We start from the raw sequence: 15862 nt of genomic DNA on the forward strand, positions 1-15862 counted from the left end.
ATGGAAGAAATTCCTGCTCACCTACTAGACAACAGGCAGTTCAGAAACAATGGAAGGATCAACACAGACAGAGATGAGACACAATAGAGGACAGGCCAGGATGTTGCTGAGGGCAACATGGAGATGTGAAAAAGGAGGGGGCTAAGAACAGATGCGTCTTATGGAAGGAGGTTCCCTCCAGAGGAGATGCTTTGCAAATGGGAAGAGAAGTCATTGTGGTTAACCTCTGGATTAATAAAACTCAAAACATATAAATAAAATCTCAACCAGCTGACAAAAATGGAAAGCTGTCAATCTGCAAGGACTAAGGAGCATGGATATTTTACTAATGTCACAGGCAATTAGGATGCCACTAATGGCTTAATGTAACTTTTTTTTGGTGGAAAACCCATTGGAAGGATTCAGATATTAAGAATGTTGGGCAGAAATTTAGCAGGCAGTAACACTTGAGAAGAAATGCAACAAAGATTTTCAAAGACCAATGGTACAAGGTTGGCTCGAGAGTTATGACTGAAGATTTAGCAAGAAGAGACAAAAGGTTCTGTGGTAAGTGAACAATTTTTAAATCAGCTGACAAAGAAGCCGTAAGAGACATTGGGCTGTCAAAAATGCAGTAGGAAAGGGTTAAGAGAGCAAGAGGTATAGCCCATTGACAACATTAGTGCCAAGAATATAAAGTTAGAAAGAGCATCCAATAATAGTTAATTCATTGTCAGCAGTAAGCAAGTTCTAAAAGCGTAACTAAGAAATGTGACCAACAATAGAATGGATCATAGGCAAGAAACCATTATGGAATACTGTTAATGTAAAAAATGTAATTTACCAATGCGGTTAAATCCAATTAGGGGAGTGCATGGAAGACTCTTGATAATTAATCTATGAGGTAAATTATAACATTTTTCAGTTTCCATCCCACAAAAAATCCCAATATTAGGCAAAACATTAGCAGCGCATTTGCATCCGAAACTTTGCCATGACCAGTACTTCTCCCTCAATTAACATCAAAAAACAGATTATCTGATCATGTTGCTGCTTGCAGGTCCTTGTGGCATGCAAATTGGCTAGTGTTTCTTATATTATAACAAAGACTACATTTCAAAATTACACATTGGTTCTGAAGAGTTTGGGGTATCCTGAAAATGTGTATCGGGTATAAGCAGGCAGGGAAAGAGTTAAGTTTGAGTTTTGTGAAGCAAGAGGTCCAGCTGAGCATAACTCAGATCAGATAAGAACTTACAGTTAACAATGGGGTGCTGGAAGCAAGGGTAATGAGTTAACAAGGTGGAAAAGCCACTTTACAATATGTACAACCATTTAACAATACTGGAAACATTCAGTACAAAGATCAGTTTAGCAGGGAAAAGCATCCATTACACGAATCCAGTTAACAATGTTAAGAACATTCATTGTATAATAGTAAGAGGTTTGGTCTTTGCTATTGATACTCATTGATTGTAACGGTCACCCAATCAATATGTATTTGCCTTATTTGGATGTTCCTCCCTGTAAAATGACTATATAGTTCATTGAGAAACTATTGTTTGAGAGAAGACAGAGAACTTGTGTCTCTGTGCACATATGCAGTTGTTCTCTCTCTCTCTCGGGCCCAGAATAAAGACGAAGGAGGTAAAACTACACTGTCTCTGAGCGTTTTGCTTCAATTGAGGCGGGGGGGCAGGATGACGATCCTGTAGCCTGACAAATGGCAAGTTTTAATTTGAGCAAAAAGGAGGAAAAAGTGCTCCTGAAAGGCTTGTTTTAAGTGTGGATTTAGAGTCAGAAATTTACAGCATGGAAATAGGCCCTTGGACCCAACTTGTCCATGCTCCCCGGTTTTCACATTTAGTCAAGTCCTACTTGCCCGCATTTGGTTCACATCCTTCAATACCTATCCCGTCCATGCAGCTGTCCAAATGTTTAAGAGACAAAATTGTACTCTTCTCCATTAATACCTCTGTCAACCCATTTCAGACATTCACCACCCTCTGAGAAAAGAAAATTCCCCTCTGGACCCTTTTCTATCTCTCCCCTCTCACGTTAAACCTATGCCTTCTAGCTTTAAACTTCGCTACCATGTGGAAAGGCTGTTGGCTACCTACCTTATCTACGCCTGTCATGATTTTATAGACCTCAAAAAGTCACCACTCAATCTTCTACGCTCCAGGGAAAGAAGTCCCAGCCTATCCAGCCTCTCCTTGTAATTCAAACTTTCCAGTCCATGTAGCATCACAGTAAATCTTTTCTGCACTCTTTCTATTTAAATGACATTCTTTCTATAATCGGATGACCAGAACTGCACACAGTACTCCAAGTGTGGCCTCACCAAAGTTTTGTACAGCTGCAACAAAGACATCCCAACTCTTTAGCATGCCAAATGCCTTCTTCACTGCCAATTTAAAAGTTTTCCAACTATGATGAGTGTAGCCAAAGGCTTACTGATAAATACTTAATTGTGTGACATATAAGTTATAAGTTACTGAAATTCAAGTATTATCGTACTTTGCACTCAAATGTTTCCAAAATTCAATACACCTCAATCCCACTCTCTAAAAACATAAAACTAAGTGCAAATCTTGCTGGAATCTTAAAGGGAAGGACAAACAACTTATCAGCGTACCCTTATAATCTATTAAAAAGCCGCTCTGCTTAAGCAAACAATGCCATGGTACTGAACCCATTGCTTCTAAGCAATCATAAACTTGGTTTAATTATGTTTTTCTCTTATAAGTTATAAAAAGGATTGAATTAGTCACTATCCACATTATCTCAACACTTTCATCCAAATTCAGCAAATTAAAAAATACTATTTCACACTTTTAAAATGTATTTTCTATGCATTTATGTTTTCATTCATTTATTTCAGTTTTTCATGTGGCAAGTTGTAACTTTTCTTCCTCCAAATTCAACCAAGAATTTTAACAGGAATAGCCCAAGCATCAATGTTCATTCAGAATAAATAAGGCACCAAACACTAAGTTGCATATTTCAAGACATAATTAAAAGCAATTTGATTGTCACAGTCAGCATAAAGGAACATTATTAGGCAATATTTTAAATTAGTTGAATTGTTAATATCACCCTGATTAAGAAAGGTAGTAAATAACTTTCATGATGAAAATAAACCAAAGGTTACCAACACCGGGTCTGCATTTTTTGTTGTGGAATATCACATATGCCCACAGAATGGCAAACATGGTGTGCCAGTGGTTAGCACTGCTGCATCACAATACCAGGGACCAGAAAGTTTACACGCTCTCCCAGTGTCTGCGTGGGTTTCCTCCCACAGTCCAAAAGATGTGAAGGTTAGGTGGATTGGCCATGCTGTAATTGTTTGTAGCGTTCAGGGATGTGCAGGAGGGGTGAATAAGCTATGGTAAAATGCGGGGTTATGGGTATGATAGGGGGCTGGGTGTGGGTGGGATGCTCTTCAAAAGGTGCAGACTTGATAGCCAAATTGCCACATTGTGCACTGTAGGAGTTCTATGAAAGAGATCTAACAATCTTTCTTATTTCATGCAGATGATAAAAGGAACAAAGTTAACATAACATACATGGTCAAATAAATAGCCACAGTCCACAAAAAAAATACAGAAAATGCTGGAGAAACTCAGCAGGTCTGGTAACACTGATTGGTTCTGAGGAGTCATAGTACACTCAAAATGTTAACTGTTTCTCACTCCACAGATGCTGCCAAATAGTCAGAGTTGTACAGCACAGAAACAGACCCTGAGGTCCAATTTGTCCATGCCGACCAGATATCCCAAGTAGATTTAGTCCCATCTGTCAGCATTTGGCCCAAAACCCTCTAAACCCTTCCTTTTCATATACCCAACTTTTAAAAGTTGTAATTGCATCCTTCCACCCATCTTCTGTGTGAAAAAGTTGCCCCTTTTAAATCTCCTTCTCTCCTCACTTCTTTCCACCCCCCCACCCCACCCACAAAAAAAATCTCTGCCAGTTTTGGGCTCTGCTGTGCTAAGGAAAAGACCTTGGCTATTCACCTTATCTATGCCCCTCATGACTTTATAAACTTCAGTGTGGTCACCCCTCAGCCTCTGATGCCCTAAGAAAAATAGCCCCGGTTGATTCAGCCTCTCCCTATAGCTCAAACTCTCCAACCTGGCAACATCCTTGTAAATCTTTCTGAACCCTTTCAAGTTTAATAACATCCTTCCTATTGAAAAAGTGCATTCTTTTTCATGAGAAAAATATGGTGTATGATAAAAATACTAATAAGAACACAAGCATTAGGAACAACATGCCTATTTCAAACAGTTAATTCAATATGATCATTGCTGCTCATTTACTTCAATTCCAACTTTTGCAATAGCTCGATGTAATTTTACTTCCTTAGTTTTCAAAATTCTCTCATGCTCCTTCTTGAACATATTCGATGATGAAACAACCACAGTTCTATGGGATAGAGAAATTTAAACATTCATTTGAATTAACACATTTCTCATCTCAGTCATAAATGTCACCCCCAACTCAGATGTTGATTCACAGTTCCAAGTTACCCCAGTCAGGAAAAATATCCTGTCAAACTGCTCAAGAACTTAGATTCTAGAAGAACAGGAAATGATTTCATTGAAGTCCAAGATATGTGGGCCTGGTCTGCTCAATGAGAAGAGACTATGGTCTAGTGGTATTTTTGCTAGACTTTTAATCCAGAAACTCAGCTAATGTTCGAGGGATCCTGGTTCAGGTTGTAAGTTTACTCACTGAGCTGGAAGATTTGTTCTCAGCTATTTTGTCACCATGCTAGGTAATATCATTAGTGAGCCTCCGTTGAAGCGCTGGTGTTCTGTCTCACTTTCTATTTGTGTGTCTTGGTCTGTTATGGTGGATGATATCACATCTGGCTCTTTACCTGAGAGGTTGATAAATGGGGTCCAAATCAAATGCGTTTTGTTGATGGAGTACTAGTTTGAATGCCAGGCCTCTACAAATTCCTTGCGTATCCTTGTTTAGCTTCTCCTAGGATGGATGTATTGTCCCAGTTGAACTGCTGTCCCTCAATCTGTTTGTAAGGATACTAGTGATAGTTGGTCATGTCTTTTGATGGCTAGTTGGTGCTAGTGTATCCTGAGGGCTTGTTTCCTGTCTGTCTGTCCATCTGATGTAACGTTTGTTGCAGTCCTTGCAGGGTATTTTGTATATGACGTTGGTTCTGATGATTTTTGGCACAGGGTTCTTTAATTTCATCCAGAGCTGTTTCAGTATGTTGGTAGGTTTGTGAGCTACCATGATGCCAAGAGGAAGGGTCATCATTTCCAAGATGTTTTTAATGTATGACAGTGCAGCTACAGTCCCTGCACATGTTGAATCGTCTTATTTAGGTTTGTTGTGTAAGAATCAGTGGACTGTGCTCATCAGGTACTCATTATTGTTGAATATCTTGGATAGGTGTTTTTCTTCAGCTTCTCGAGGAGGGTGTTGTGGCTCGTTTAAATAATGTCCTGATGCAGCTCAGTTTGTGGGTGTTGGGATGATTGCTCCTGTAGTTGAGTGTCTGGTTTGTGTGTGTCGCTTCCTTGTAGATACTGATCCACAGCTCTCCACTGGCTTTTCATTTTGACTGTGACATCTTGGAAGGGGAGTATGGTGTTGTTCTCTTCCTCTTTGGTGAACTTTATACCAGTAAGGTTATTGTTTGTGTGCTTGTGGGTTTCTTCTAATTTGTTCCATTTTGTGATGAAGAAGGTATCATAAACATAGCAAAGCCAAAGCTTGGGCTGGATCATTGGGAGGGCTGTTTGTTCCAACCTCTGCATAACTGCTTCTGCAAGGAATCCTGATATTGGTGATCCCATAGGCGCCCCATTGATTTGTTTGTTGGTCTTGTCAATGAAGATGAAGTGGATTGTGAGGCACAGGTCTACTAGCTTGAGGATGCTGTTCTTGTTGATAGAGTTGGTATTGTCTGGTGTTTGTGTCCTTGGTTTGTCCAGTAGTGCGGCCAGTGTTTCTTTATCCTAAACTAGTATTGACTATGAGGGACACCAGCTCAACTGGGACAATACATCCATCCTAAGGCAGGCTAAACAAAGACAAGCAAGGGAATTCCTAAAGGCCTGGCATTCAAACCGGAAGTCCATCAACAAACACATTGATTTGGACCCCTTTTACCAACCTCGCAGAAAAAGAACCAGAAGTGATCTCACCCACCACAACAGACCAAGACACAAATAAAAAGCAGGAAGGAACATTTCAATGGAGGCTCACAGATAATATTACCTAGCATGGCGACAAAACACCTGAGAACAAATCTTCCAACTCAGCGAGTAAATTTACAACCTCAGCTACAAATCTTCTCAAAAAAATCACAGCTTGGTTCAAATTCTGCCATTTGAATTCAATAATTAAAAAATACCTGAAATTAAGAATCCACCAAAAACCCATCTGGCTCAGTAATGTGCTTCTAGGAAGGAAATCTGCCATTCTCACCTGGTCTGGCTTATGTGCGACTCCAGCATATGGTTGATTCTCAGCTGTGCTCTGATAAAAGTGACATAACAAGCCGCTCAGTTCAAGAGCACTTAGGGATGGGCAATAAATCTTGGCCAGCCAGTGACACCCATGTCTCACAAATAAGTAAAACAAAACTTCTCAGGATAATCCCCTTCTCCCAGCAAGCAATCAGTCTGGTAAATTATCATACCCTGTTGAACAAAATTCTCTCCCAGATAAGGAGACAAAAACTAAATGCAGTCCTGCAGGGGTGGTTTCACCAAAGTTCTATTAGATTGCAATAGACTTTTTCACTCTTGCTGCAATCCCATCTAATAATAAGAAAGCAAATGGACACATTACGCAATTACTTGCTGTACCTGCATGCTCATTTTGGGATTATTGTTTAAGGCATCCAGGTCATTGTGAACATCAATATTTCCCTGCCTCATACCAACTTCAAAAAAATTCTGGTTTTTACAATTCTCTATATTAAATTCCTCTTGCCATTCTGCTATACACTCATTTAACCCATCTAGATCTCTTTGCAACCTCCTTATAAGTTACCTTCCACCCAACTTTGCATTCATCAGCAAGGACATATGAAACTTGGTCCCCTCACCCAGTCATTGATATAAATTTGAAGTGACTGAGGACCTGCATTGATCCTGTGGTACCCAATTAGCTACACACATGCCAACTCAAAAATCACTTATCTGTCCACTAAACTAGCCTCAACCCTTGCCAAAATAGTTTCTCCTACTTTTGTGATATAACCTTCTACATGGCACCTTATTAAATATGCAACATACATGGGTTCCACGTTTTCTATGCTCTTTAAAATCACCGAAGACTGGACCAAGGCAGACAGAACTGAACTGTTTGTAACTAGTCATAAATACAAGATTAAACAAAATAAAAATTGAGATTATTCTTTTCAGAATTAAGCATGTGAAATTTACTTCAAAGGTTTGTGCTGGGTGACTTTTCAAAAGTAGCTTGGAAAAGGAAAATTAAGGAAAAAGGCGAGAGAAAATGGATGGTGATTAGAACTTTTTGTGCACAGATATACTGGCTAGGAAGACAGCTTATTGGGAGGAGGGACAGTACAGGGAGGATAAAGGGCCTGTGACTTTTAGATTTAGCTGTTATTTTACTTCCTGTAATTGAAGCACAATGTCTAGATTTATAGATGAAAACGTTTGATGTTCAATCAGAAAAAGCATCTGGAATTCATGGAGCTGACCATCACCCAAATCAATGCAATCAAGGAGGGTAAGCTGGCAGTAAACAGAAAAATGTGACTAATTCTAACAAAAAAACTATCAAAATAACAAAATTACCAGTGACTCTACTACTATTCAAGAAACCAGTATGTTGCCACAGTTTATTAAACTATAAAGGACAAGGGCAGCAGATGCATGGGACCACCATCTAAGTCACACACGTTCCAGACTTTGGAGATGCCTGCGTTGGACTGGGGTGTACTAAGTTAAAAATCACACAGCACCAGGTTACAGTCCAACAAGTTTAACTGGAAGCACTAGCTTTCAGAGCGCTGCTCCTTCATCATCAGGTGATTGTCACAATCACCTGATGGAAGGAGCAGCACTCCAAAAACTAATGCTTCCAATTAAACTTGTTGGACTATAACCTGGTGTTGTATGATTTTTAACTTTGTACATCCTGACTTTGAAACACTTCAATGTTCCTTCTCTGCTGCTGGTCAAAACCCTAGCACTCTTCCAAACATCACTGACGGGGTTTACATCTCAAAGAATACAATGGTTCAAGAAGGCAAATCACGACCACCAATAAATGCATGCTTGCCTGCCATCCCATATTCAAATAGAACAAACTCGCCTGTGCTCTGTAGTACCAAGATATTCTGATCTGTAAACTTCAATATCAAAATAAAATGTAAAGTTAAACAAGAAATTCCACCACAACAGTAGTATAAAATACTTGTTAGGTTACAGAGAACCATATGATGTTTTCAACTCAATACTAAAAGAACATTAAAGCTGGTATCCAAATAGATAACACAAACAATGAAAAAAGTTATGATGGGCATTAGACATTGAAGATATCCACTGAAACAGAAGACGAAGAAGAGGTATGCTGCTTTGTCTGAAACTAAGAAGAATTCTAACACCAAAAGTCAGAATCAGTGATAAGAAGTCAACAGTAAGTCATCTCAGTGAGGGCCACATACAGTTTATTCTGACATGGTTGTGGAATCACAATGGTTCACTATAGAGAATAGCCTGAAGCATTAAATCACTGCATCCTTTAAAGATAGAAACTTGATAAAGCTGGAGGAAAAAATTTGAAGGTTGAGGTAAAAGTATCACAGACCAGGTTTGATTGCCATATCAAACAGGTGGCTCAGACATATTGAGCCAACTGCATTCCTTCTAGAGCGCAACCTTCTTCTCTTTTTGCAGATTACTGAACACAACCTGAATGAGAAGGAGTTGCCATTAAGTTACACAAAGAATACACGTATGGATACTCATGGGAATTTATAAACTAATCATGAAAAGAATTTGTACAAGTCACTCAAGTTCAAATTAATTGTGTGTCACTTTTGCTAGCTTAACACAGATTTAGAAACTAGCAAGTGATATAGAAACTAACTTGCTCAAAATAATGAAAAGGTCTGTAACAGAAACATTTTGATTTAGCACATTCAAATACAAATTCATCCGTAGAGGACAACTTACAGAAAGGATCCTTTATTTAAAAGGTTTCTTCCTGAATTTTCACCAGAAATTATAATCAAGTTACATGGAAGACAATTCAATCTAGTGCATTTTTGCATTAAACTACAAAAACAAAACATACTACTTATGGACACTGTGCAAAATACGGAATTATTACTTTAAAAACATTGACATGAAAGTTATAATAATATTCCAATACCTTTTTCTGTGGGTAGATTACCAGGAAATAACCTGTACGCAAATACACAAGATATTGTGCAATGTAATGTATTATGCAAATGCCACATGCTACTTTTTTTTTGACATGACAATAAATGGTTTTAACATTTTATTGCTTGATGGGTAGCATAACCCCCTTCAAAATATCCCATGTACTGGATGTGTCAAGCTAATCATTAAAGATGAGTTCCAAACTGACAAGTTTACATCCCTTTCATTTTATTATTTTAAATTGTACAAATATCCAAAAAAGTAAGGTTTGAGTATACTCAAGTAGTGTAACACTGCCCACCCTAGCTATTACAGTGTAGAGAACTCTCAAGTTAGATACAGGATGTAGAACACAAAGCTTTGCTCCAAGAAAAGGTCTCAGCTAGCTAGATCGTTCCCTAAGTCCACACATTAGGGAATTGTTCTTAAGCTTATCTCAGAAATGCCATACTCAAATTTAATTAACACTTGCAAAATAATTTAAGCAAGCTATACTGTAGCATTCAGTTATATCAACCAACACAAATTGTAACATTTGATGTTAACAAAGAGAATTATATTCAGAATTGCTTTAATACCGTAACAAAACTTGACTAAATTAAAACATTAAGTTCACAAAAATATTATACATCAATGCTGATCCTGCAACAACTATTTCCAAATATGAAGTTTAAAAGAAAAGTTCATTGAACTTTAAACAATATGCTTAGTTCTTTGCTATCAAACTCCGGGCTGATCTATGGTACATCACTGGGCAAAAGCAACAAACATATACAAAAAGCATTGACAACAATTCATATTAGACTAGAACAGTTAATTATATATTTCACAAAGAAACCACCATTGCAAGCAAGAAATTAATATTTAACAAGTAGGCACTTTCCAACAGAGTTGAAGGAGCCAAATTAATCAAATTGGTTTGGGATCAGGGAAAAGGGACTGATAACATATGTAAAAATTACTTTAGCACCTTCTTTCATCACAACACTTGCCAAAATCCGTAACAAAAAAAAAGCCTTAAAAGTTTGCTTATATCACTCAGATGTGATCAATTAATAACACTATAAAATTTGTATATCAAGAATTGCAACAACAGCATTTATCTCAAAAATTATGAAACAGCATCTCTGCAACTTTACAACAATGACATTCTGAAACAAAAAAACATGAGAGCAATTGTTCAAAAGATGTAGTAGTAGAAGATTAATAATCAATTGCTGTTAACAACAAAATACTCAAGATTTAAAACAGGAGGCTTGTGATAATCTTTTATTAACAAGCAGAAGAACCAGCTGGATTAGGCACCACCTGGAATATTTTATCAATCACCATTTACTTTTGTATTACATTATTTAAACTAATTCAACTTTTTACAGTAATGTTGATTCACTTGTATTTACTGAGTTCAAAAAGATTTGGAAAGGACCCACCATCCATTCCTAATTTCATAGAGGCCCATCACTCTTTGCATTTTTCCCCATCTGTGACCTCTTGAAAATCTTGTGAAGTGATTAAAAAGGAAACTTTTAAAAAGGCATGTTTTAAAATTTAAGATAAAAAGCACAAGAGCAACTGTTGATCCAAAAGTGAAGGTTGTGTAGAAAGGTCAGATATCTCGAAGCCTAATTACAATTCAATTAGAAAACAGAAACAAACTAATAGATAGAGAGAGAGAGGGAGAGAGAGAGAGAGAGAGAGAGAGAGAGAGAGGGAGAAGGGAGTCTTAAGTCCCACATTAATGCAAGATTACCCAAGTTTAACACTTCTTGCATGAAAAAGGTATCTGGCATGAAGACCAATTGAAAAGATAAGTTCTATAAAGAAAGTAACTATGATCCATTCTCGGTCCTGGAAAACACTAAAGCATGCTACAGCTGAAGAAGGACTTCAAGTTTGCATTCCTCCTTGTAATTACAGCAGTCAATTCCCATACAGCAAGATCCCACAAACAATAACTCAAGAATGACCAAATAACCTGTCATGATTAGTGCTGGCTAAGGGATAAGTATTGGCCAAGACAACAAATTACTAAACCAATTCTTATGTTTCAAATGGACTGTTTATAACCTAACATGGCAATCAGAAGAGTCAAATTGGAATTTAAACTAAATGCATTAATTCTACACCAAAAGACTGGAGAAAAAAAAGAGAAAAGACAGAAGATTGTGTATTTGCGCGCGCGTGCACACACACACACACACACACACACACACACACACACACACACACACACACACACACACAGAGAGTGGACTGTAAAAGTTAAAATCAGCACATAACATTTTACCATTTGTACAAATACCTTGCCTACTGAGGACTTGAAAGAAGTTGCGTATTATTTTGGAGTTCAAGCCCCAATTTTAACTTTAAATACCTGAAAAATAATGTTTATTGCAATTTTGATGCTGTGGAGAAACTCCTTGTAAAGAAAAATGCAGTACACAAAAAAATGCATGTAGTGAACAAAACGCTCAGATGATACCTTTGGGAATAAGATTAAGTACAATATAAATATCTTAAACACTGTTTCTGTATAGCAAAAACTCATTGATGCATGGATTAATGTGGACTATTATGGAAAAGCAGAAATATTATAAGGGAATATTAAAAACTAGATGCAGTTAGCTAAAATGCTAAAAACCCCAAAAATCACCATTTTAAAGAATAATTTCAATCAAAATGCACAAATTGACCTAAGTACGTATAGTAAAAACCGTAAATCAATCTTAGTATATTTTGAACAACAGAGTTTGCTACAAATCTGCAAAGGTTATATATTTTCTGCAATTTTCATGAGGGTCTTTTGTGTTTCTAGTTGCTGATAGTGCTGTGATGAGAAAGTTGGGTAACAGGCTAAAGCTCATTACACAGGACATTATAAAGGATAGACCACGCAGACGTGATTGGATGATGCGAAGCTTGATATACACATCTGGGAGGGAAAATATTTGAATTCAAAATGCTTCGAAGTTGATGGACTACCCATCTTGGTACTGTAGTACATCAACACAGGAAACACCGAACGGATTAATGCTCATTGGCAAGTGGCCATGTGTTAGGAAGTAGACCAAGAAATAGTTACCCAACATCTTCACAGATGAGCTGGCCAAATGAAATCTAAGTTATTCTGTACCACAACAAAGCTATTGCAGCCTCAACAGATTCACTCATTACCCCAACAACCCCCCTAAGAAACTGTACCCTACAAACAACTGTGGAGTGCGATTTCCATTTAATCTGATACGGTAAACAATTAACTTACAACTGATTTATGGGTGCCGAATCATTTGAGGAACTCTCTCTCAATTTATAAAGTGTCCTCTAATTTTGGGTTCAGCAAGCTTAATAGTTCCAAATGGCTGAGCATTATTAAAGAACTAAGAGGTGCTGTTTGACTCACCACAAAGCATTAACGTTACTGCTGCAAAATGAAAGATCAACAGAACCATATTAAAACAAAATGACCCAAAGTATCAAATTCACATAAACAAAGATTTTAGAGCAATTTAACAATTCAGGGCAAGTACCTTAGACATGTAACATGTAGGTTATTTAGAGCACCTGCCTTCATCCAGTGCCAAAGATTGACCAGGATTTTGCCAAATTCAACTTTTAAGGCACACCTGCACCTTTTTGTTGACCAAGTTCAATTCCAGTAGTTATGTTTAACATACTGGAAGTAGCATGCAGGTTGAATGATTCATAATCAAGGAAATTATCACCATCTAAAATAATGTGAGCTTATTCACAAATTAAAATTATATGTAGAAGATGTGAAGCCAACACAAGTTAGTTATCCTGAACTTTCTGTACATTAAATTACTTCAGTTTCATGACACACTGAATATCACTTTTTGTTTTCCCAAAGTATGGCATTTAGAAATAATAGAATAAAAAATAATTTGGCCAAATTGAGTGAATTTTATTTGTTTATAAGTACGTTGACACAGCAACTGAGCAGCACAATGTTGCATACTTCCTTAAGACAAAGTATCCATACCAGATCATACAGAACATATGCAGAAATATTTATACCTGTGTATTGAAAACAGCATAAGAGTACAACTCATTTAAGCATAAACATGCTTAACACACTGAACAAAGTATGATCAAAACAGAAATATACTTCATATTTTGCAAAATTAAAAATTCACAATATTCCCTCATACTGCTGTTCAAGTTTCACTTAAAAAATCAAAAGCAAAGTTAAGGAAAACCTTCAAGCACCAAGGAACATCCTTACTATACTGCCCTGAAACAACATGGTGCAATTCAATTTACCTACTCCTCTGACTTAATATAAAACATACTTTAAAAAAAACTCTGCATACTTTTAATTCTGTGCAAGATGAAACCATTTTAAAAACACACCAATCAAACCCCTACTTCATACGTGATCCGGTAGAACACACACCTACTCAACCAAGTCAAGACGAAGCAACACTATATCCATTCCACCCTCTTCCACAACAATAAATTAGCCAAAGCACAAATCTTAAATGCTCAATTAAACCATTCGTCCATTTTCCCATAATAAAACAAGAAGCAAACACAGTCGAAAGGTGGTTAGTAAAACAAAGGATAAAACAGCAACCGAAGGATAATTTAGGCTTCCCCATCCTCCATAACAATACCTGAATAGAAAAACAAATCATCTTCCAAACGGAAAATACTCCAAAAAAGAATTAACAGAAAACATTTATGTACGAACTCCCCACAATGTTGATTCATAATAGGGTTTATGAATTTTACACATATACGCAGATATGGGAATAAGAAAATGCTAAATCTGGACTACAGCCTTGATTTACGTTTCAAGTCTTTGAAAGAGAAAATCACGATTAAGCACAACCACTAATGTAAATGGACAAACTATTGGAATAAAATGGGTTACAGTACCTGTGCCATCGCTGGCTGATAGAGCCGGGGAGGAGATTTTAGGCCGCTTTGCTGAAGGCGGTCCGTCCAAGAGATTCTCTGCCATTTCTTCCCGAATTTAAAATCACACCTTACAACTTTTTGGAATTTTTTTTTTAAACGAAACCGCAAAAGCTACGGATTGATCGAAGGTTTAAATCCCTCCCCCCGCACGGTAACAGAAAATAATTAATTCCCCCCCCTCCTCCTCCTCCTCTATCTCTCTCCAAGTCTCAGAGCCTAAGGCCTAATGCCAGGCCCAGGTTTTTTAGGTCGATCGTCCATGGGCAATCAAAACCAGCCACCCCCCCCCCTCCAACACCCCCCAAAAAAAATGAAAACGGAAGAGGGGAGGGAGGGTGTTTGGGGAAAGAAAACCTAAAAGAAAAAGAAAACGAAAGATTCAAAGTTACGACGGCTTCGCCGACGAAAACCACATCCCTAATCACTTCAGAAACGGTCTTCCCTTCCACATTCCCGACACCTCACATATAGATACATTTTTTTTTAAAAAGACGGGGGATTTTTTTTTTAAAAACCCACTCCTCCCTCCCCCCCCCCCCACCTTCTATCCAATAAAGCTAGAACGATTCATCCACCTTCTCTGTCCCTCTCAAGAGAAAGCCTCCCGTTCTTCACAAGGGGGGAAAAATGGTGAGGAACCGTTTTTTAAAAAAAAATGTTTCTGGTTTTAAAAATTATTTAAATAACGGACTCAGCATAAAAATGAGTTTTTCTTAAACTACTACTTTTCCCCTTTTTCCCTGCTGTTGAATTCGTATTGCTGATATATTCCTCCTTCTCTTTTTTTCTTTTCCTGTTCTTTTCTTCAACCCTCTCCTTCACCTCTCCCTTCAATCCGCACAAGCCCGAACGAAGTTTTTTTTCCTCTCTCTTTTACCCCCCTCCTCCTCTTTTCTCTCGCTCGCTCCCCCACTCTCGATCTATCTATCTGTCTATCGCTCGCTTCTCTCTCTCTCTCTCTCTTTCTGTCTCCTTCTCCTCTCTTCAAAACAAAATGGCGGCTTGTTGTTCTCTCGCCGAGCGCAGCGCAGCGACGTGAAAAAAAAAAGGGGAGAGAAGGCCCGGGTGTTCGGTTCGACTCGGCTCCGGCCTCACGGAAACTGCCGAACAACCCCACTCTCCCACGTGACTTCGGCCTCCGCCCTCCCATTGGTCAGTGGGCCTCCCGCATTACGTCATCGTGCTCCCCATTCCCCAGGTTCCAGCAACCTTTTCCCTTCTGCAACAGGAGAAGGGGAGCTGGTTTTGATGGATCAGAACGTATACGCAGGATTTTTTTTTGTTGTGAGTGCACGCACAATATTTGGTTGGAAAATACTATTTTCCCTTCCGTTCCATCTTGGATTGCACAGTGAATGGGAAAGGATCTCCCCTGCTTTCGCTCTCTTCACGCATAGAATTATAATGAATGTTTATATCACAAATGTATGTACACACAAAATAAATTGATTGATTCTGCATATTTGTCAACTTTTTCCAAGGGACAATGAAAAGCATAAGTCTCTCTATGCATAGCATTACATTCAAACCTATAT

At 38.0% G+C, this 15862-nt stretch overlaps 1 protein-coding gene across 1 annotated transcript in view; it reads right to left on the reverse strand.

The window, feature by feature from the left end:
* The window catches only part of LOC140489222 (histone acetyltransferase p300-like), a 118939-nt gene extending 103572 nt beyond the window's left edge, over nucleotides 1–15367 (reverse strand). Inside the window, exon 1 of the mRNA XM_072588524.1 lies at nucleotides 14286–15367. Within this exon, the coding sequence (XP_072444625.1) occupies nucleotides 14286–14370 (85 nt within the window). The 5' untranslated portion in view covers nucleotides 14371–15367. The remainder of the gene's footprint in view (nucleotides 1–14285) is intronic.
* Between the last annotated feature and the right edge of the window lie 495 nt (nucleotides 15368–15862).

Source organism: Chiloscyllium punctatum, chromosome 18 (genome assembly GCF_047496795.1).
Source record: "Chiloscyllium punctatum isolate Juve2018m chromosome 18, sChiPun1.3, whole genome shotgun sequence".
Taxonomy (NCBI): Eukaryota; Metazoa; Chordata; class Chondrichthyes; order Orectolobiformes; family Hemiscylliidae; genus Chiloscyllium; species Chiloscyllium punctatum.